At 45.0% G+C, this 21155-nt stretch overlaps 1 protein-coding gene across 5 annotated transcripts in view; it reads right to left on the reverse strand.

Moving 5' to 3' along the window:
• The window catches only part of UIMC1 (ubiquitin interaction motif containing 1), a 91393-nt gene that overhangs the window by 6554 nt on the left and 63684 nt on the right, over positions 1–21155 (reverse strand). For 3 of the 5 annotated variants that reach the window (XM_028718454.2, XM_028718453.2, XM_028718455.2), the window contains 3 exons: positions 19096–19261; positions 6511–6589; positions 3929–4055 (listed from right to left, as the gene is read on the reverse strand). In XM_028718454.2, the coding sequence (XP_028574287.2) occupies positions 3929–4055; positions 6511–6589; positions 19096–19261 (372 nt within the window). The remainder of the gene's footprint in view (positions 1–3928; positions 4056–6510; positions 6590–19095; positions 19262–21155) is intronic. The other 2 variants (XR_003705267.2, XM_028718457.2) reach the window with 2 other exon arrangements.

Raw genomic sequence — 21155 nt, forward strand, 5'->3', positions numbered from 1 at the left:
CTTTGGTGTGCATGGCATGGCATGATATGGAAGCATTATGAGTTCCTGGATCATATGTGAAAGATGCTCCCCCAATTCTCATTGATAGGTTCTGCAATCTGGGGAAATGCCTGTCCTTTCTCCTCAAGGTCCCAACTTTGGGCTAGATCAAAACATATTTGCATTTGCTGTCTGTGGCACTGCAGGAAACAATGTATTCTTCTATTGTGCTGTCTACAAAAGGACAGGCCATAAATGTTCATAACAGACAAATAATATTATGAGATGAGCACAGAAATGATAACAGCATGCATTTTCACAATGTAGCTATGGTGCAGCTGAAACAACAAAATATACAAACTGCAGAGGAACATGCAGGTAGAGAAACATATAACAAGAACTCAAAAAGAGAGAGCTGTCTATTTGGGGACTGAAGGACAGCAAGGCATGCCTCTTATGGATATTCAGGGATTTGGAATCAATTTTGACTTAGCAAAACGCATCCCTGTGAATGTAACACTTCTTTTGGGATGAGACAAATATGCTGCTCCAGCATTCAACTTGCTGGTGTGGCACACAACTTCAGAAGTGGAAGCAAGTACATGGGTTGTGGGAGATGCAAAGGCGGAGATGGAAACTTATTCCTGAAACAGACATTGTTTTGTTCTAGCTTAGCAGTGCAAATCCCAGCACGCACCACTGAGAAATGGAAGAATTTTGGTGCTAGGAAAGGAGATAAAGACTTCCTGCTCCTGAGAGACAAGCAGGTGTCCTTGAGGCCCTCCCTTATCAACTTCTGCAAAACTACTAGAGAAGGGTTGTGGGCTGGGGACCAATATTGGGCCTCAGCCCTTCAGCTTGGCCCTTGGTCATGCAGTGGCCTTTCGGTTGGCAGGACAGCAGCAGCTCCGCATATGTGTGGTGCATAGGAACTGGTCAGAGAACGAGGCTGGAACATGGAGAACTGGAAGGGAAGAATGGAAAGAGGAGAAATGGACCACATGGCTGGCTGAGCATGAGGGAAGGAAGAGAAAGAATGGAAAGGAGGGTGAGGACAGGGAGAGATGGGCCAAGGGACTGGGAGAGGGGACGCCTCTAGGGTGGCCCTTCATCTGCTTCACAGACAAGCTGCAATCTCCCTTCCCAACTAGTCACCAGCTGAGCCAGGAAGCCTCTCCTCCCTCCTCAGAAGGGAAAGGGCAAGAGCAGGAAGGAAACTAGAAAGATATAAAATGTTTTTCAAGTAATAATATGTGACTAAAGAGAGGGAAGCTGTTACAGGTGGTGGAGAAGGAGGATTGCTGAAAGCAGGCAGTATGGGGGTGGGAACAGGGTACAAGCTAACTGTGGAAGGAGAAGGGTAGAAGACATGACAGAGCTTAATAAAAAATATTTGGAGAGACTGGGGGAGGTGGAGGAAAAGGGAACTATGAAATAAAAATACACTTATGGAACTGTAGGAAGAAATTCTTTCTAAAACTGGATGGCAGGGCTGAGTCCAGACGCCTCCAGAGCCAACCCTGTATTTTGCTTGAGGAAACCTGACCTATGGAACTCCTTGCACAAGGAAATTGCTGTGATAATGAATCCAACGATTTAGAGAAGAGGGGACGTCAATAGAAAATTGTGCCAGTTTACTGTTGGCTGATTATGCCAATCACCACTGTCATTTCATCACTGGCTTTGCCCACACACTGCCACTTTGTGATTGGCGGGTGTCAGTAAATGTTAACCTTCTCAAGTGGGCTCAGGGGGAAGAAAGTTTCAGAGCCCGTGTACTACACAGAACAATGTATATACTTTGTAAGCAAATCATCATCATCTCAGGGGAAAGTAGTGATCTGAGAGTCACAGATTTTACCCATTTTCCACATCCACAAGGACTAGAAAGATACCATATTTTGCGCCCCATAGGACGCACCAGCCCATAGGACGCACCTAGTTTTTTGGGGGGGGAATAAAGGGGGAATTATTTTTTCCCCCAGGTGCGGGGCTGGAAGAACCAGGTCGGGGAACAGCAGGAAGGCGCGCTCCGCCTCCCCGCTGTCCCCCGAGCTTGTGGGGCTGGCGATGGGAAGAAGTGCGCTGAGCCCGGGACTGCAGGCAGCTCTGCGTGGCCATCGGGAGCCAGGCGGGACTTCGCGCCCCGCTCCCGATGGCTGCGCAGAGCTGCGCTGAGCCCGGGACTGCAGGCAGCTCTGCGCAACCCTCGGAGCCGGTCTCCCGAGGGTTGCGCAGAGCTTCTTGAAGCCTTGAGAGCGAGAGGGGTCGGTGCGCACCGGCCCCTCTCGTTCTCCAGGCTTCAGCGAAAGCCTGCATTCGCCCCATAGGACGCACACACATTTCCCCTTCATTTTTGGAGGGGAAAAAGTGCGTCCTATAGGGCAAAAAATGCGGTACTTAGCATGCAGTGCCAAGTCAAAAACAGGAGGGGGCCAGGAGAATCGAGACTTCTCATCCCATTCCAAGAATGCAGGGTGAATTATAACACATTCTAATCTCAGGTGCACAATCCTGCAAGAAAGATTAGGCTGAAGAGATAACTTGCTAAAGGGCATTCACAGAGGCTGGTGGCTGAGCAGGGATTTGAACCTCTCTACATGGGATCATGTCGTGGAAGAGCAGCTCTCAAGCAGCAGGTAGTAAGTCTGAATAGCATCATAGCCAAGCTTACTTTTGTTGTTAGAAATATCAGATTCAGCTGCCCCACAGAAAGTTACTTCCTGTCCCTGCTGACCATTTAATCCTCACCCGCTGCTCCCCACAGTTACACTCTGATGCTGAGCACAGTGCTTCATTTTTTTGGTGCACTGTAGTAAGTCATGCTAGGTATAGTAGATAGGTGCTGCATCTGATTGAGGCAAGTTTTGGGTCAAACCTCTAGAATATCCACCCTCCTGGGTTGCCAGGTTCCATGCAAAAGGCCCATGAGAGCATGGCATCTGCACAGTTACATCAATTATCTTTTAAGGTTGGGACTTTAGGGCAAAGGGCAGGTAATTAACAAATAATAAAAACCAATTCAAAGTGCTGGATTTGACCTATAAAGCCTTAAGTGGCTCAGAACGGCAATATCTCAAGGACCAACTCTCCCCATATAAACTGTCCCAGACACTGCAATCATAATCCGAGGTCCTTTTTGATGTGCCTCCTCCATTTGAAGTCCAGAGGGTGGCAATACAAGAATGGGCCTTTTCTACATTGGCTCCCCATTTGTGGAATGCTCTCCCCAGGGAGGCTCACCTAGCACTGTCACTATACATCTTCATGTGCCAGGTGAAAATGTTCCTCTTCAACCACGTCTTTGGCCAATTAATATTCTACAGACTCTAAAATGTGTTTGTGGGAGTGGGGCGGTTACTGTTTTTGTTTTAACTATTTATTTTGTGCTTCTATCCTGTATTTTTCTCTTGTGAAACGCCCTGAGATGAAGGGTAGTATATAAATTTAATCTCTTCTTCTTCTTCTTCTTCTTCTTCTTCTTCTTCTTCTTCTTCTTCTTCTTCTTCTTCTTCTTCGCTGCTGTGTGGGGTAAACTCAAGGAAGACAGTCCTAGCTGAGTGGCAGAAAAACTACTCTGCATGCAGAAGAGCCCAGATTCAATGTCTGGTATCTTCAGATAGGGCTAGGAGAGACCCCTCTCTGGAATCCAGGAGAGACACAGTCAGTCGCTGTGGACAATGCTGAGCTAGATAGACTAACAGTCTGACTTGGTATAAGGCGGTCTCTTAGGTTCCTAAGAGCAGCTTTTAAGCAGCCGGGGTAAGTCTTACTTTAATGCACAGCTTCCCTTTAGAAAATCATATGCACTAATGCATATGACCTGCTGGAACAGATATCCAATAATGTATGCAATAACGGGACAGATATGCAATAATGCATAGACCTGCTGGACCAGATATGCAAGCATGAGAAAATAAAACTGCTTCATGATAGAGTCTATTCTCACCTTTGTGCGCCTTGGCCTACTGTCACCCTGGGTTCCATTAGCAGTCCGACTCCAAAGACAGTCGTCCACATGCCTGTGATACTCTTTCCATGGCACCAGAGTCTTACAGAGGTAACACTTCTCATACCTACCAGGCCAGAAGAGAAAGAATCACATTAGGATTCACTCTGCCTTGAGTGCTTTTTGCTTCTCCAAGCCATTCTGTGGTGAAGGCTTGTCAATGGAGCTGGATGTGCACAGCAGGATGACCAATAAAACTGGCCTGATGCCAATCAAAAGGATGGAGTGATTAGTGGTTTTCCCCCAACTGCTTTTCTGTGTCCTGCTGCTGCAGCAGTGGGATGGTAATGAAATCAGCTCCTCTAACTATCTCAAACAATGCCCGTTTCCCTTCAGACATAAAACACCCTGTCAACACAGCTGAAATGAAGTGTTATGCTTTTGGAAAAGGGAGTTACATTTTGCCTATGAAGCATACTATGTGCATTAAATCAGAGATACATTTTCCTGAGTTTGAATGAACTCATCTAAACTTGCACATCAAGACTTCCAGGGCACCGACTCCATTTTAGACCTTGCAAGGGAGAACTGAGCGTCGGCCAATTTCCAGAAAATTTGGCAGAAATGTCATCCTCTCCAAACTCCTTTCACTCCAACCTCCTAAACTGTGTGCACATGTTTCCGTGCTGTGAAACTGACTGTGCCCACCAAGCAGGAAGGACAGCTAGATCACAAGAACAATATGAATGCAAGTGCAGAACTTGAACAGGGTGCAGCTGCTGAACTGTGGGGTCCTGAACTGGAACAGCTCAACAAGCCTCTGAAGAGCCCCCTCCATGCTAAATTCTGCAGTACTTTTCCATATTTTCTTTCCAGTCGTTGCTGATTACCAAGATAATGTGTCTAAACAGAAGCTGTCCTCTCTATAATTAGCCTAATTCCATTAGTGATGTTGCCATCCAGTGTTTGTAACAGCAAAATTACTTCCATGGCAGGGATTTTTACTGTCAGATCCTTTCTTATGATGCTGCGTGGGTGGGAGGGGGAGGAGGGGTGGCAGCAATAAAGATTAAACTAAACCATCTCCATCTGAACAAAGTCTAATTTCATTAAGGATATCACTGCAGGTACCATCCTTGCCAGCCTTCTTCATCAAGCATCTCTCTGACATGCAGATCTGCCACTCAAAGCTAACTCACTCTTTCAACAGCTACCTGTTCTTAGAGCTTGTCAACAGCCCAAGGTTCTGCTGCTTGCAGGGATTTGATATATGTTCACTTTAGCAACTGTAGCCAATGAATTATAACTAAATTGCATGTTTTGTCCCAGGGCAAACAAACAAACAAAAAAAATGCTGCTCAAGCTTTGTGGGGGCAATTTTCTACCACTATAGGATTTTGCTTGTCAGCCACTGTTATAGATTACTTTGAAAACAACAACAACACACAAAAGCAAACCTCAGAGCAATTGGAACCTGCTCATTTCCACCACAATGAAACACCATCATTACAGATTTGTGCAGTTGTACAAGCAATCCCCTCCAACACCTTGGTAGAAAATGGGCATACTTGTTGTATGATCTTTCTTTGAGGCATGGAATGGAGGGAGAGGCAAAGCAGGGCGCAAGGAAATGCAAGCTCAGATGAAACATGGCAGCCACAACAGGCAAGTACAGTGTTAGCACTTGAGTAGCAGCTCTATGTGGCTTTTTGCATAATGAAAATGGCTAGAAATTTTGACTCATTGATAATGGTTTGACTTGAACCATGCAAATGCAATCCCCAGTGGCACTGTCTCATTTCCAGATGATTTCACTGTATAGTGTACTGCAGATCAGCAGCTGGTTGAATCAAAATGAACTCAGCCATGATCTGCCAAACATTTATAAAACTTAGATGCCAATCCTAGCATTTCATGATCCCTGTAGTGCTGAAATGGGCAACCTTTTTTCTGTCTAGGGCTGCACTCTCTCAGGAGTAATGTGTGTGTGTGTGTGTGGTGGGTGGGTGGGTGTTTGTGTGCAGAGCTGAAGCCACCAAATCAGACTGTCAGTTACCCCCTTTCCTCTCTCCTCCTCCTCTTCCTCCCTGCCCAAGAGATTGAATGTGACAAGAACAAAGAACCAAGGGCAGGGATTTGAAAGTTCAGAACCAACCTTCATATCACCCACTGAGTTTTATGGGGGAAAGTATTGTTCCATGTGTGGCAATGGCTTTGGAGATGAATGGAAGGGTGGGAGAGCTGGGGAGAGCAAAGCACTAAAACAGAGAGTAGCATATCAAAAGCGCCTCAGCAAAACTTGACAGAATACAAACAGAACACAGAGCCAGTCAAAAATAAGTGAAAGGGAAGCCAAAGGCAAAAACAGGTAAGAATCAGCTGGGCTTTCCTTTCACAGGAGTCTCTCAGATGCCAGAGTGAAGGATGGTGGAGGCAGGCAGTAATGCAATCACCTTCAAGCAGAGAGAGACAGTGCCAAAGCTCCATGGACTGGGGCAGCAAAGGGACCCACAAATGGCCCCAAAGAGGTTCTTCAAAGGAAAGAGGAAAAAGTGCTGTAACATGGCAGCATGCCTACTTACCTGTCAGTGTCAGCAGGTTCTAACGACTCTTTGCAACTGGTGACTTTAGTCTTGGCTGCTCTCTGTCGTCGGGTTAACACTTCAAAACAAGAACAGAACAGTTGTTCCACCTCACTTCTTAAGAACCTGAGGAGGCTTGTCAAGAGTCCCAACAAAATACACAGTGTGCATTTGGAAAGCATTTTCAAAGCTCTCCTACCCAGGCAGTACCAGTTCGTTTGGGGACATCACAGTGGGAAAAGTAAAAAAGAGGACTCTTTTTTTAATGGCCTAGTCTTTCCTACTGTGAAAGCTGCAGCTGTAAAGCTTCCGCCCAGAAAGAATATTTGCTAACTTCTTTGTCCTCCTGACATAATATAACATAAAAAGATAATGACAGCAGCGTTTAGATGTTACTTGCCTCAGCTGACATAAACACTTTTTTGAGCAAATAATGTATAGCTCAGTTTCAACATTCACATGGCCTCTGTTGGCAGGCTAAAAAATTAAGCTAAAGAGCTGTTTCAATGCCTGAAATAAAGATTAGGTTTGCTTACTTGGCTGCACTACATAGGCCAGAACCTATGGAAAACCACAAAACACAGGATTCCTGTATGTAGGTTTCAGGCTCTCCATCGCTTCCAGAACTGTGATTCAATCTGAGGAAGTGCAAGACCCTTGGGATCAGTCAAGGCTTGGCTGGATAACCTCAATGAGTAAAGGTGAACACTATTACAGAGGCTTTCTATACACTGCATAGCTAAGCATTAAAAGTCTGGTAGGAAAGGAGGAAGGCTTGAACTGTGGGCAGGATTTGTTTATTCAGTGTGTAATCCAAAAATATCCTATTTCTATATTCAGAAAAAGCCAGGCACATTTACTTGCACTGACTTTACTTGCACTGTATCGTCTATTTTGATTGAGATCCTGGTTGTTGTTTTTGGCAGACTTTGGGATCCTTTGGCAAAGATTCAGTAGTGGAAGAAGATTGAGAATAAGGATGAAGATCCATGGGGGCAGACGGGACGACAAGTAGGCATTAACAAATGGCATAAATCCTTTGCCTATTACTGGACACTAGACATTCTGCTCATTTTGCTCTGTTCCATGTAGATTCCACACTTTCAGCTGAACTAACCATGTACTTTGAACCTGTAGAATTCAGGATGGATAAAATAAAGTACTCTTTCTTGCAGTAGATAGTTAAAGTATGGAGCTCGCTCCCCCAGGATGGCCACCAACTTGGATGGCTTTAAAAGAGAACTTAGACAAATTCATGGAGCAGAGGACTACTGATGGCTAGTAGTCATGATGGCTATGCTATACCTCTACAGCTGGAGACAGCAATGCTTCTGAACACCAGTTGCTGAAACCATGGTTTCCAGTTTCTGCTCCCTGGTTTCCCACAGGCAACTGATTGGCCACTATGAGAACAGGATGCTGGACTAGATGGGCCATTGGTCTGATCCAGCTGGCAATTCTTATGTTCTTAGCACCCACAAGGACCAGGAGCAACAACAAAACAAAAGGCAGATGCTAATTAAGCCAACATTGATGCTTTTGAATTACGGTGCTGGAGGAGACTCTTGAGAGTCCCATGGACTGGAAGAAGATCAAACCTCTCCATTCTTAAGAAAATGGATGTGCTCACTGAGTGCTCACTGGAAGGAGAGATTGTGAAGCTGAGGCTCCAATACTTTGCCACCTCATGAGAAGAGAAGACTCCCTGGAAAAGACCCTGATGTTGGGAAAGATTGATGGCACAAAGAGAAGGGGACGACAGAGGATGAGATGGTTGGACAGTGTTCTTGAAGCTACGAACATGAGTTTGACCATACTGCAGGAGGCAGTGGAAGACAGGAGTGCCTGGCGTGCTCTGGTCCATGGGGTCACAAAGAGTTGGACATGACTAAACGACTAAACAACAACAACAATTAAGCCAAATTTTACACTGCACTTAAGTACACATACATACACCCCCTCAAACAATGGTTGACTTCTTTTTTTCAATCAGAACCGGTGATGAGGGTGACCCAAAAAATAAAAAATAATAATCAGTGCTATGTGTTTGTCAGCAAGCCCAGCCAAATGCTCCAGCTTTTCTTACCAAATATATATAAGGAGAAACTTAAAAGTGCTGTTCCATACAGTTGAATTCCTTTCAACATATTCCTGTTGACAGGCCACCAGCTATGCTACTTGGGGAACATATCAGATATCCTCAGCCATTTCCACCAGGGTGCTGGAGTTTCTAATGCAGAAACAGATGTTGCTTTAAGCACTCTTGGGCAATTTAGTGGAGGGGACAGTGTATTAGAACACTTTTACAGCCTTGTATCAGATCTTCCTGTGCTCAATATTCTCATTAGGAGAAAGGTCTGAATCAGTGTTATAGGCACTATAAAACTGTTACTGTTTGCTCAACATCTGCTGTAAAGTGGGTGCCCACAGAGTTCAGACTAGAAAGATGCCTTATTGGTGCCAGAGCAGTCTGGGGCCTTGAAACATACATTTTTGCTCCACAGTTCTTTTGTCCCTGTTCCCTTGCTGGTTGCTATAATTGACTGGTTCATCTGCTACTTTTCATGAGTGGATTTGCCCCAATATATATACTACAATGACCAGTGTGTAGTCTGTGCGCTCTCTGAGTTGAAGCTTGTGCTTGCAAAGGATTCTGGGGTGCCCACTGTGTCTTACAGAGTGGATCTGCACTCTCTCTCTCTCTCTCTCTCTCTCTCTCTCTCTCTCTTTCAAATGCTGACCAGTCAGTTATCAAAAGAGGGCACCCTTGTTTCCGCCAGCCTGGCCTGGATATGAATCAGTGACCTGGGTGCATGAGGCTTCCATGCCCTGCTGTTAATCCCCGAGTCACCTGACGCTCCCAAAGGCTTTTTCACAAGCTCGTTTGCAGCAAAAGCAGAGAAGATCTCTAAGCCAGTGCACAGTTGTTAATATTCCTGTAACAGTCTTTCTCAGAGTGCCTTGTGCACAGCTCAGGTGTTAATCAGTGCTATTTTTTTCCAAGAGAAAGGAACACATCTGGCACAGCAATCCTGCTAGAAACCTTTGGGACTGGCGCTACAGAAACACCAGAAAAGACCTGGTGTGACAGCTGTGCTGCCAAGAGCAGCAAGAGGAAGTGCAGGGGTGGCATCACCGGTTGGCTCAGCCCGTCACAGGTGAGCTGGCCTGCTCCCGTTCCAAACGCTCAACCCAAGAGTGCTATTGCCGGATTGCGCCAGCAGAGCTCAACTCCAGCAGAGATAGCAAGCCTAGAACAAGGTTCCCAAGGAGGAAGCTTAGTGGGGGGAAATCTTAACAGAAAGCTACAAGATAAATCTCCTCTTAGAGCAAGAAAAGGAGTGGGCAAGCATGCCTCTCAGCCATCTATACAAAATGAGCACAGCATCTCCCCTCAAAACATGCTGAGCTAAGTCAGACATGTTCACAATGCTCATTGTAGTCAAATTAAAACTTTATCAGCTTCAGATTTCTTCTTGTCAGTACAAAAGAACCTTGGCATCCTCCTGACTTCTCTAGATATCATCTAAACCATTTTTTTTTGTGCATTCCACATTGCCTAGGCTTTTCTGTCCATACTGAGTTGGTCCAGGAGCTCAAGGCAGCACATCACAGTAAGAATACACCTTGAGGAGTCGATACGCAGCTCCCCTGCAGCGATTTGCATAACTTGATGGGTTTCTGAGGATTCCAGCATTCTTTTCTTTAAAAAATTGTGTACATTTTGAGCTCTTTTGGTTGCTATGAAACTTGACAGCTCAAACTGCTTGCTGAGTTATAGAAAAAGATAGATCTTCCAATATGGCCTTGGGCAAATCATATAACTGCAATGATTTCCCATGACCTTACCTCCTTGAAAGTACATCATCTTATTACTTAAGAGTTACAGGTGATCTCTTGGAAATCACCTTCAGATTTGAGGAAACAAGAAACCACAAGCAGAGAACTAAATATTGTCTCAGGGTCTGCATGGCGATTTTGAGGGAAGCAGCAGTCAGGGGCACAGCAAGCAGACAACAGGACTCCTGTAATCCACACTGTGGCTGCATGCAGTCTGTGCTAGTCACCTGCCTATCCACAGTGCAGGGAGAATGGTCAGGGAGCTAACTTAACTGATGCAACCCACACCACCCAAGAAATGCAGAGCAACTTTCCATTCCTACTTTCTTAACAACTTGGGACCAGTTTACACATGAGATCGCCTTACCCTACATGTTTCCACTCAACCACTTTGGCCAGAGGAATTGGCACTACTACAGGCGCCACATAAAACATCGGCAAGAACTCAATTGTTAAGTGTGCCATCACCTGCACTCTGAAACTCCCTGCCTATTGAGATCAAGCAGGTGGCATCACTGTACTCCGTTTTTTGGCAGTTGCTTAAAATATTCCTCTCTAGACAAGCCCACCAGATGCTTAGAAAGTTGAGGTAATTTTAATCTGCTTTAGTATTGTGACTTCTGTATGTTTTAAAGCAGGGTTGTAAATTTTTCTTACCGTTTTATCTTTTGAGTTTTTGTTTTTTTTTACAATCCACTGGTGTATAAATGTTATATAATAATCTATAAATAATACTTTCTCTGAGATTCCTCTCTGCACGACTATTTCTATGATAAAGCACTACAGCCAAGAGTGCAAGAAATCCCTCAGAAGATACCCTTTGGCCGAGAAGTGGGTCCTTTTGGTTCAGCATATTTTCCTAGCATCAAAACCGAGTATAGCTCACATCCTTTACAACTGTTGGGAAACCATAAACGAAACAGATTATATCAAGTGTCTAGGTATACTGCTTACATTTTGCAACAGACTTCCTATTGCCTTTATCTAGGGCTTCCTCCCCACCCCGCTAAATATCTATTCTCGTTTACCAGCCATGCTATTTTTTGTGTGAAGGATCCTATTAATGGAAATAATTTATTGTACGTTGGCCCTTCCAAGAAGTGATGAAGCTTTTCCCTGCGCCAGTTCTGTTACTTTTTTATGCTGCATCAGTGCCACTTCTCTCGGTGTTGAAGCTTTATTAAGAAAAACAGCACCAGCACCAGCATGGCTGCAGCTCAGAAAACTGAAGACTGTGTCATTCTGTGCACCTGAGATGTGGCTGCAGGAAGGAAAAGAAAGGTACCCTGCCTTGACCCATTATGGAGCTGGACAGCTTTAGCTTTGTGGTCACTGCGGCGGAGGAATAAAGCTGGAGGGCATGTTGAGAACAAAAAGACTTGGGGAAGGTAACAGCCAGTCTGTTGCAATGTTCTTGTCTGCAGATTGGAAGGGAAATGAAAGGCTTCTTTCTGTTTTATACCGAGGCTGGGGGCAAGGCATCAGGGGGTCTGAAAGGGAAAACTGCAGCTGTGAGACCCAAGTGTCTTGCTCTCTGCCCCAAGGGGGAGCTTGCCCAAGGGGGAGCTGCTGGCCTGCACTTTGCTGCACTTCAGCATCACGACAAATGCTCAGAGAGAAGAGCAAGACTAACACACTTGCTGCCCCCAATGGAGACCAAATGGTGCCTGCCCACACCTTACCAGGCAAACACTTTAAGAGGACTTACTGCACCGTTCAGATATTTACAGTGGCACCTTGGTTCTCAAACGTAACCCGTTTTGGAAGTCTGTTCGATTTCTGAAAGGTTCAAAAACCAAGTATCTGACAGCCACATCAGATGTTCAGCTTCTGAAAAACATTCAAAAACCAGAACACTTACTTCTGGGTTTTTGGCATTCAGGAGCCGATTTGTTCGTCAACTAAGACATTTGAGAACCAAGGTTCCACTGTATTTTATTTCATAAAATGTGTACATAGGTTTTTTGAAGGAAAAAAACCTTCAAAGCCATTTACAGAAAGATAAAGCAAGAAAATCAAGAAAAAAATTACAATCCTACTTTAAAATATGCAAAACTTATAATACTAAAATAGATAAAAATTACCTCAATTTTTCTAAATACCTGGGTAGGCTTTGTTAGGAGTGCCCTACTCTCATGTAGAACCCTGGCAGAGACACATGCCTGACTGGCATGTTCTCTCCCTCCTGGTCGATCAGGAGCTTCAAGAGCTTTCTCCAACCCGAACATCACAGCGACTGATGCCTTGGAGACATCAGCATACTTAGGGATCCGCAGAGTCTTCGCAGTTTGTGTAACAGAACCAATAGCACAGCATTTTGGCTAATCTACTTTATTTACATATAATACACTTGGAGCATTCTGACTTGGCTCCTTCCTCTTTCTCATCAGACAGCAAAGAGAGAAAGAACAAAAGACAATAGTCCCACCTCACAGAACACAGTAATACCAAAACATCCTGTCTCCGTCACTTCCACACAGTGGAATTAAAACATACACTGTCATGTGATAGACAACAATCCGATGTCTGCAGACGTGGAGAATGAATCTCCAACATCCTTCCTCGATTCATGAACTGTGCTGCAGTCATCAGTGTAACTGCAACAAACATACAGATGTCATGCACACAGTATACCCCTGTATCATCTGTTCCACCTTTGGAACTACCTGCAACTGGATTGGCCTTGGGCCATACCATCTCATACTTCTGACAAGTCTTGGCGTCATAGCTCTCCTATCAAGAAGTTTCACACCTGGCTTTGTTGGGACTCGAACCCTAGTCTCGTTCCTCTCCAAGGAATCAGTGCTGGCACACACGGCCTTTGGATGTGGTCCAGCTTCCTTGTCCAAGGAAACAGTGTCCAGTCCAAGGAAACAGCATTTTGGCTAATCTACTTTATTTACAGATAATACACTTGGAGCATTCTGACTTAGCTCCTTCCTCTTTCTCATCAGACAGCAAAGAGAGAAAGAACAAAAGACAATAGTCCCACTTCATGGAACACAGTAATACCAAAAAATCCCGTCTCCGTCACTTCTCACACTGTAGAATGAAAACATACACCGTCATGGGATAGACAACAATCCCATGACTGCAGACACGGGGAATGAATCTACAACAGGCTTGTCTAAACAAGAATGTTTTTAGTAGGTGTCAAAGAAAACACAGTGAAGAAACTTGTTTGATGTCACTAGGCAGGGAGTTCCAACGTGCATACGCTGCCATACTAAATGACTGAGTTCTCACGAATGTAGAACAGATATTAAGTGGCATCTGTATGTTCCACCAATTGAAGCAGTCAAGTGGGCACATATAAGGTAAGGCAATCGTGTAAGTAAACTGGTCCCAAGTTGTTCAGGGTTTTATATACTAATAGTAACACCTTGAACTTGGTTCTGTAGCAAATTGGCAACCAGTGCCAATCTCTTAGCACAGGTGTTGTATGCTGACAAGGCCTCACTCCGGTCAGCAGTTGTGCTGCAGCATTCTGCACTAACTGTAGCTTCCGAATCAAGCATGAGGGAAGCCCCACATAGAATGCACTGCAGTAATCCAGTCTAGAAGTAACCAATGCATGAATTAGTGTGGCAAGGCTTTCCTAGTCCAGGATCAGCCATAGATATCAAACAAGTTACAGTTGGGAAATAATGCTTCTAGCCACTGAGGCTTCCTGAGTGGCAGAGTTGGATCCAGAACATCAGTTCCTGCCTGCCCTCATCTATTTCCACATGATAGGTGCTTTGCCCTGCTAAATGGAAGGGCCATTCATGTCCAAGGGTGGAACTGCAGCTACCTGATCAGCAGAGGCCAAGTGGCACAAGGGGCTAACTGAGCCCCACCTGGTCCTGTAAGGCTGCTGACTCCAGCCTGGCTGCTCAGTTTGAGCACTTCTTTTTACCAAGCACAGACTATGCTGTCAGGTGGTTTATTCTGGTACACCTGCTTTGCTGTCTGCTTCCCAACTTGCCTGCAGGCTTGATGAATTGCAATAGTGCCTATGAAGGTGCTCTGCATGTTTCCTAAATATAGATTCCAGATAGACTTGCCATAGAATAAATGGGTCAGCTTAGGGCAACATCTCCAAGCAACTTAAATGGGCAACCATGCCTGTGCTCTGAGCCACAGCAACAGTGTGCAGACAAAAGACATACAGCTGCAACTAGTGAACAAATGGCTCTAAGTATCATCCAAGCTGAAACAGCTTCTTTAGGTTACAAGCTTTAAACAAGAGCCAGCAAATTTACCCTAAGAAGTAACAGAACTGTAGACGGATGGCCACAGAGGTTCCTTTATAATAGAAAACACTGAAAGATGATAAGAGTTTATATAGTACCAGAGATCTCTGGAGTAAATCCAATTAAGAGGTCCTGAAAGTGGATCACTGACCCTTAAGCCAACAGAACGGAAGAACTGCAGCAGCCCTCTTGAAGCAAATCAAGAGGGAGGATGGTGCACAGAGCTTTGATTTTCTCCCGCACTGTGCTACTGGTCTGATCACAGGGCAGCCAAATATGAGCATGTAATTCTGAAGGAACTAATCAAGTGGTGGGGATGGAAAACAAAGAATACCAGTCAAGCTCAGTTCAGCAAGCTTCAGGCAAGGCTGTGCCAGCTTTTCAGGGAACACAGGAAGCTGCCTTGTATAGAGTCAGATCATTGGTCCATCTTGATCAATATTGTCTACCCTGACAGGCAGCTGCTCTCCAGGGGTTCAGGCGGGGAGCCTCTCCCAACTCAACTTGGAGATGCAGGGGATTGAACTCAGGACCTTTTGCTTGCAAGGCAGATGCTCTACCGCTGAGCTATGGCTCTATGAAGGCGCCCCAAGTAACTTCATAGATGTAAGCTTACTGGGATGGAGGTATCCCAGCCCCCCGCATCCTCAACTATTCCATGAACATCCCAATTTACCAGGTTACAGATACAGGTGACTCCCCATTTACGTGTGGGTTATGTTCCAGTGCCCCACATGCATGAGTGGAAATGGCATAAGTGAGGAAGCACCCCCTGAACATCCTTTAGATGCCCTCTCTGCCACTCTCTCTTAAACCAAATCAAAAATACTGTATCAAAAATATCCACAACAGGAATTGAAGCTCTGGGGCTGGCTGGAGGATGCACAGGAAAGCAGCTGCTGCTGGTGTACTACCACGCACATCAGCAGTTAGGTGGGGAGGCTGAGCAACCTAAACAAAGCCCCACTGCGCCTCTGGTCTCTTAGGGGCTTCCTCCACCCTCACCGATGTCCTCTCTGAGCTCCAGGGAGGTTCTCCTCATGAGCCACAAGAACTCCCCACATCTCTCCCTCCATTTCCTGGTATGAATTAAATTATTTACTTATTTCCAGGCACTGTGCACAGACACGGTTGCGCACAAGTATGTGTGAACATGCCTGTATTGTGTGGAGGACCAGGAGGATATCTTTGCTTTCAGCCTTAAGGGAATAAGTAGTCAGGAACTAGGGAGGTCATGGGAAGGGTTAAGAGGCACAGTAGCTTTAGCCTCTTCAAAGATGGGGAAGGGATGGTATTAGGTGAAGGCAAAGGCTCCAGGAGGGAAGAGGAAATGGGGGGGGGGGGGTTGTATGAAAAGGAGTGAGAAGTAGATTGGATTCTATTTTGGTTTGGGAGATAATTTCTTAATATTGCATTTGCCTAATTTCTCCTATTTCCAAGATCCCAAACCCATGCATTAAATTTCATTCTCTGCATGTGATTTGTTCTCATTACTATTATAGCACATTGTTTTAGGAACCATCAATATGCTGATGACACCCAGCTCTCCCTCTCTCAAGTCTATCAGTATCAGGAGAGACAGTGAAGGTGCTGGGCTGGTGCCTGGAGGTGGTAGTGGGTAGGATGTGGAGAGGAGATGAAGGTCCTATGGGTGGGGTTTTGTGTGACAGCCTATTGTGGATGAATTTGCACTGTCCTCCAAGGAACAAGCTCACTGTGGGTGGGTGCTATGCTAGAATGATCATTCCTAGGTGACCTCAGTGACTACGACTGCCTACAACTTGCTTTTGTTGGTACATCAACTACAACCTTGTCTGGACAAAGATAGCCTAGCTATAGTTTTCTATGATCTGGTAACCTCCAGGGTGGACTACTGTAATGTGCTTTAAGTTGAGCTGCCCCGGAAGATGACATAGAAGTTGCCACTAATGCAGAACGCAGGGGCCTGGGTGAGAGTAGCTGCATATAGCTCATATTCCTAAACAGCTGCACTGGTTGCCACTTGTTCGCCAGGCCTATTTCAAGGTTTTTCTGTTGACATTTAAGCCTTGAATGACCCGATCCCCAACTATTTGAAAGAATGCCCTGCCCTGGATCAAGCTGCTTCTGCATTCAGATCAGCGAGTGAGGCTTTCCTTGTGGTCCTTGCCTTAAATTAGGTCTGTTGGGGGGTCCATGGGAGAGCCTTTTTGGTGGCAGCTCCGCATCTGTGGAATGATCTCCCCAACTTTATACACCAGGTAAAACTCACCTTTTTTGCAGCCTTTTAGAGGCTGATGCATTAGGTCATTTTGTAATTATGATACTGCTAATTATGTTCCTTATATATTTTATAAGAATTATATTTAATATTCTTGCTTATTATGTAGCATATTGTCTTATTTTGTTGCAAACCATCCTGTGACCATTTCTGGTGAAGAGTGGTACAGAAATGTCTGAATAAATAAATGTTGTATTAATGGTTCCAACGAAGACCTGCTTAGATGCTGCACAGCTTCCCCAGGCATGGTGAAAGTGAAGACTTCCTTTGTGTTGCAGTTGGGATCTCTGCCTGCATCTCAATCTGTGCTTAAGGTCTTAGAAATGATAATGCTACATAACTAAGAATTGTTTTCCCTGTATTATTATTCAATTTATATACTGTCCTTTATCCAGAGATCCCAGGGTGGCACGAATATCAGCGAGCCTGTGTTGTATGCAGGGCATAAAGGTATACAAAAGTACACAAGATGCCTCAACAGTAGGAAGGCAACAGGGAGGCAATGTGACCCAAAGCCACCTCCTTAGAGCCCACCAACACTTGCTAGGATTCCTTTTAAAAAAAACATTATAATATTGCTTTTATTAGAAAATTCCTACTCCTTATTGCCGCAGAGAGATATCTGAATAATTAATGGCAAATGAGTTTAATGGCAGAAAGCAAAGTATAAAAAGCAGCCCCAATTCACTGCATTTAACATTCGCGATGTCTAATTTTGCACACCAAGGTGTTTAAAGGTGAAGTCAAGTTTTTCACATTTGAGGTCAACAATTTCGGAATAGGAATCATGCCTACTAATAATTTATTTCAGCTTGGCTCAACAAATTTAACAAAAACAAAAAAAAAGCTTTGCCAATTATGTTAATCGCTTGCTATTAAACATGCAAACTGGCAACAGGCCTTTGGCTTATGATCTATTTCTAATGTGGTCCTCAGGTTTCCCCTACCTTAACGAAAGGAAAGCCAGGCACTGCATTAGCAGATTTCATATAGTGACTAATAGCTCAACATAAAATCGCCATGTCTGTGGGAAAACGGGATTGATATCCTCGTTAATTAAAACACAAAAAGTGTTACCCCATTTGAGGTAGATAATTAATAGTGAACAGTCTTTCTGTGTATGCATTCGCATTCAATCTGCTCAAAGCTATATTTGCTGGGGTATCCGAAAGCCTTGCCCAGCATTCTACAGGCTGAAAGATTACAAGAGCCATAAAGGATGTTGTCTGTTTCCAAAGGGCACAAAGGAAGTGAAGGAGTCTAAAGTTGCAATCCTAAGCACACTTGCAAAGGAGTAAGAGGTTCTGAATAGATATGCCCAGGATGGCACTGGAAGTATTGAGGGTGCTCTTTGTAAGAGGCAGAACCTGTGTGCCGTACTACTACCCGTTGCCTAGAGAAACTTTTCACAGGGGGTAGCTCTTTTACCCCACCAGCAGACACAGGGGATTTCTGCCAGAACCACAGGCAACATTTCTCATGACAGGAGGAAGTGACTGGCAAGAGGTGCAGTGGGCCTGGAGCCAGACGTGAGCTGTGAATGAGAAACAACAGCCAGCCAAGAATGAAGCGCCAGGGCTCACTAACAGGCACAGCAGAAATGATAGGAGAGGATGTGATAGAGCTGTGTTGAACAAATCACAGGGCCTGAAGGGTTGACTGAGATGCTGGGCCTCAGAGGCCCAGAGCAGGATGCATGGATGTGGGCATGCAAACTGTTAGGTGCCACAGGGCACTGGCTCCCTACACCACCAGGGCTCCTGGTCAGAGGAGGGAACTGCAGGCTGAGAGGTTCACTGCACAGGAAGCCAGGCAGCACTGGACAGCCAATCTGCTGCCACTGGCGTTTATGAAAGATTCTCACTTCCCTTTGTGTGCACAGCTTGTATCTGAGGGAGGCTGCTCAGTCCTTCCTCTGCACGCCCAGACTATGGCCCTTGTCTCCATCCTGCCTACCTCTGGGGTACTTGCATACCCTTCAGAACTGAACACATGACACACACACACTCATGATTTGTCAGGATTTGTGTTTTTTTAAGTACAGAATATGCTGCGCTAGGACAAGCCATCAGACTGGGTGACACACTAGGTGCCTTTTGACTCTCTGATTTTAAGAATTTGCCCAAGACTAGTCCCAAATGGACTACTCTAGCTAATTCCACAACTGACAAACAAATACAGACGTGTGGGGCAAGATCTCCAAATGACTAGCATGAACAAACGGCACATAAGAACAGGTGCTTAGCAAACCTGGAGCATCTTCAGCTGGGTCCTCTCTGGTGCCATTACAATACATGGCGTGCACCTCAATTTCCGGAACTGGGAATGTGCGATCACACAGTGGACATGGAATAGGTTCGTCACCAAGAAAGCTTCCCGCAGACACTGTTTCCCCAGCATCTTCAGCTGCATCAGCCTGAGAAAGAGAGGAAGAGAAGGGGCAAGTTGATCTAGTTGCAATTTCAACAATCATCCTAGTTCCCTTGATCTGCAGTTTCTGAATCTCTCCAGATTCTGGGCTTCCATCACCAGTTTTCATTCCTACTGAACAGGTCAGATCTAAGAACCCTGCAGTGATGAGCGCACTCAACAGACCTAATATCTTATGCTTACTTCAAAAGGCACCGTGCCCTCCCAAATCACTATGACGCTCCCTCTGGAGAGCCACATGTTCTATTTAAAGCATAGATCACCTGCATCGCCACTGTGGCTCTCTTGGGAAAGCGTAAAACACTCTTAAATTGAGAAAGTCTGAGTGCCAGCGAGAAAAAAACACACAACTGACAGAAAATTAAAGCACCCAAGTCAGAGTCAGTCAGTCCCTTGTTGGCAGTACTGCCTTCAGAGTGTGGACCCGTCCAGGATGAAAAGAAACCGCCAACGTCACACTCATGGCTAGCTTGAGTCAGTGAGAAATGTTCACCGAGTTAGATCATGGTCTGCATAGCAGCAAGTTGCATGTGTATTCGTGAGGTGGAGGCATGTTGCTGTTCTATACACAAGCTTAGGCATTTTATTTATTTTTACCAAAGTACAGCCATCTTATACGATGTCGGGTTTTCTAAATCCAAAGGTTAAGCTACAAGACTGAGATTGTTGCAATGGGACATACACTTGAAATTACTGGCTAGTCCTTTGATCACAATTCCATTCAGTGATGTTTCTTGGAGGAAAAGGGACTCTGGGTATCTTGTGGCTTCCACCTGTAAATTTTCCCTTTATTGACTCCCAGCTAGGTTCAAATTATATGTACAATTTTTGAAATGTTGCTAAAATGCTTTCTCAAAGCAGCTTGACCCAGAAAACCAAGCTGTATCTAATATGGGAGATTCCCCAACCATCCCGCAAAAGGAGAGTGTGGCTTTGTCCCTGGGAAAACAACACCTGGGCTTGAAATGCAGCTTACCGAATGTGGTGAACAAGTGGCTCATTTGGCCCTCTGATGGAGATCACTACCAAGGGACTGATAATTTAAAGAACTCTGGTACCTAAGAATTGCATGTGCTATTTTTACACTTATTTTGTTACATTTTACATTTGAGGATTTTCTCTCAATAAACCCTGTTTTAATATGATCTTTTTGTTGCTATTCAATAAAACATAGCTGCCACTAGAGAGAGAGAGCTAGGTATCATCTTGGGACTGTGCTACTTGGATATTCTCAAGGCAGGGAACTATGAGGGCTCGGAGCACAAAAATGTAAAAATTGTCGTGCAGGATCAGGCCAGGTGCTGCTGCTGTCTCCTGCCCTGTTGGTGGGTTTCCTAGAAAAATCTGGAAAGTCACTGCTGAAAGTAGAAGGCTGGATTAGATGGGCACTTGGTCTGATCAGCAGAGCTCCTCTCACATTCTTAGTAACTGTCCAACTAGCTCAGCAGCCCGAGCTTCCCATGGGCATCCGGATGGTCTCTGTTAAAGCCAAACCAGACAAGACTGAAACAGCCACTGCTGCTTGCTCCTAACAGCTGGTAGTCATAATGAACTGGCTCTGGATATCATCTACAATTGTGTCTAACTGGAGTTGCAAATGTTTGAAACAATCCTGAGGTCAGTAAGGAAGGGAAGCATAGTTTTCATGACTGTTCCAGGTACGCCTGTTAGCCTATCTGGGTGTATACTTTTCACCTTTGCATCCCAACCTTTATCCCAAGCAATTCAGGGATGAGTACACGGAGCAGAGGTTCAGCTTGCCCAAGGCTATGCTGTGAGCTCTGCAGCAGATTTGACTCAACTCTCCCTAGTCCAGGTCCAGCACTCTATCCACCCCACTGACTTTCTAGTGACAAATATGTGGAAGAGTTACAGCAGTT

Source organism: Podarcis muralis, chromosome 2, assembly GCF_964188315.1.
Source record: "Podarcis muralis chromosome 2, rPodMur119.hap1.1, whole genome shotgun sequence".
In the NCBI taxonomy this organism is placed as follows: domain Eukaryota; kingdom Metazoa; phylum Chordata; class Lepidosauria; order Squamata; family Lacertidae; genus Podarcis; species Podarcis muralis.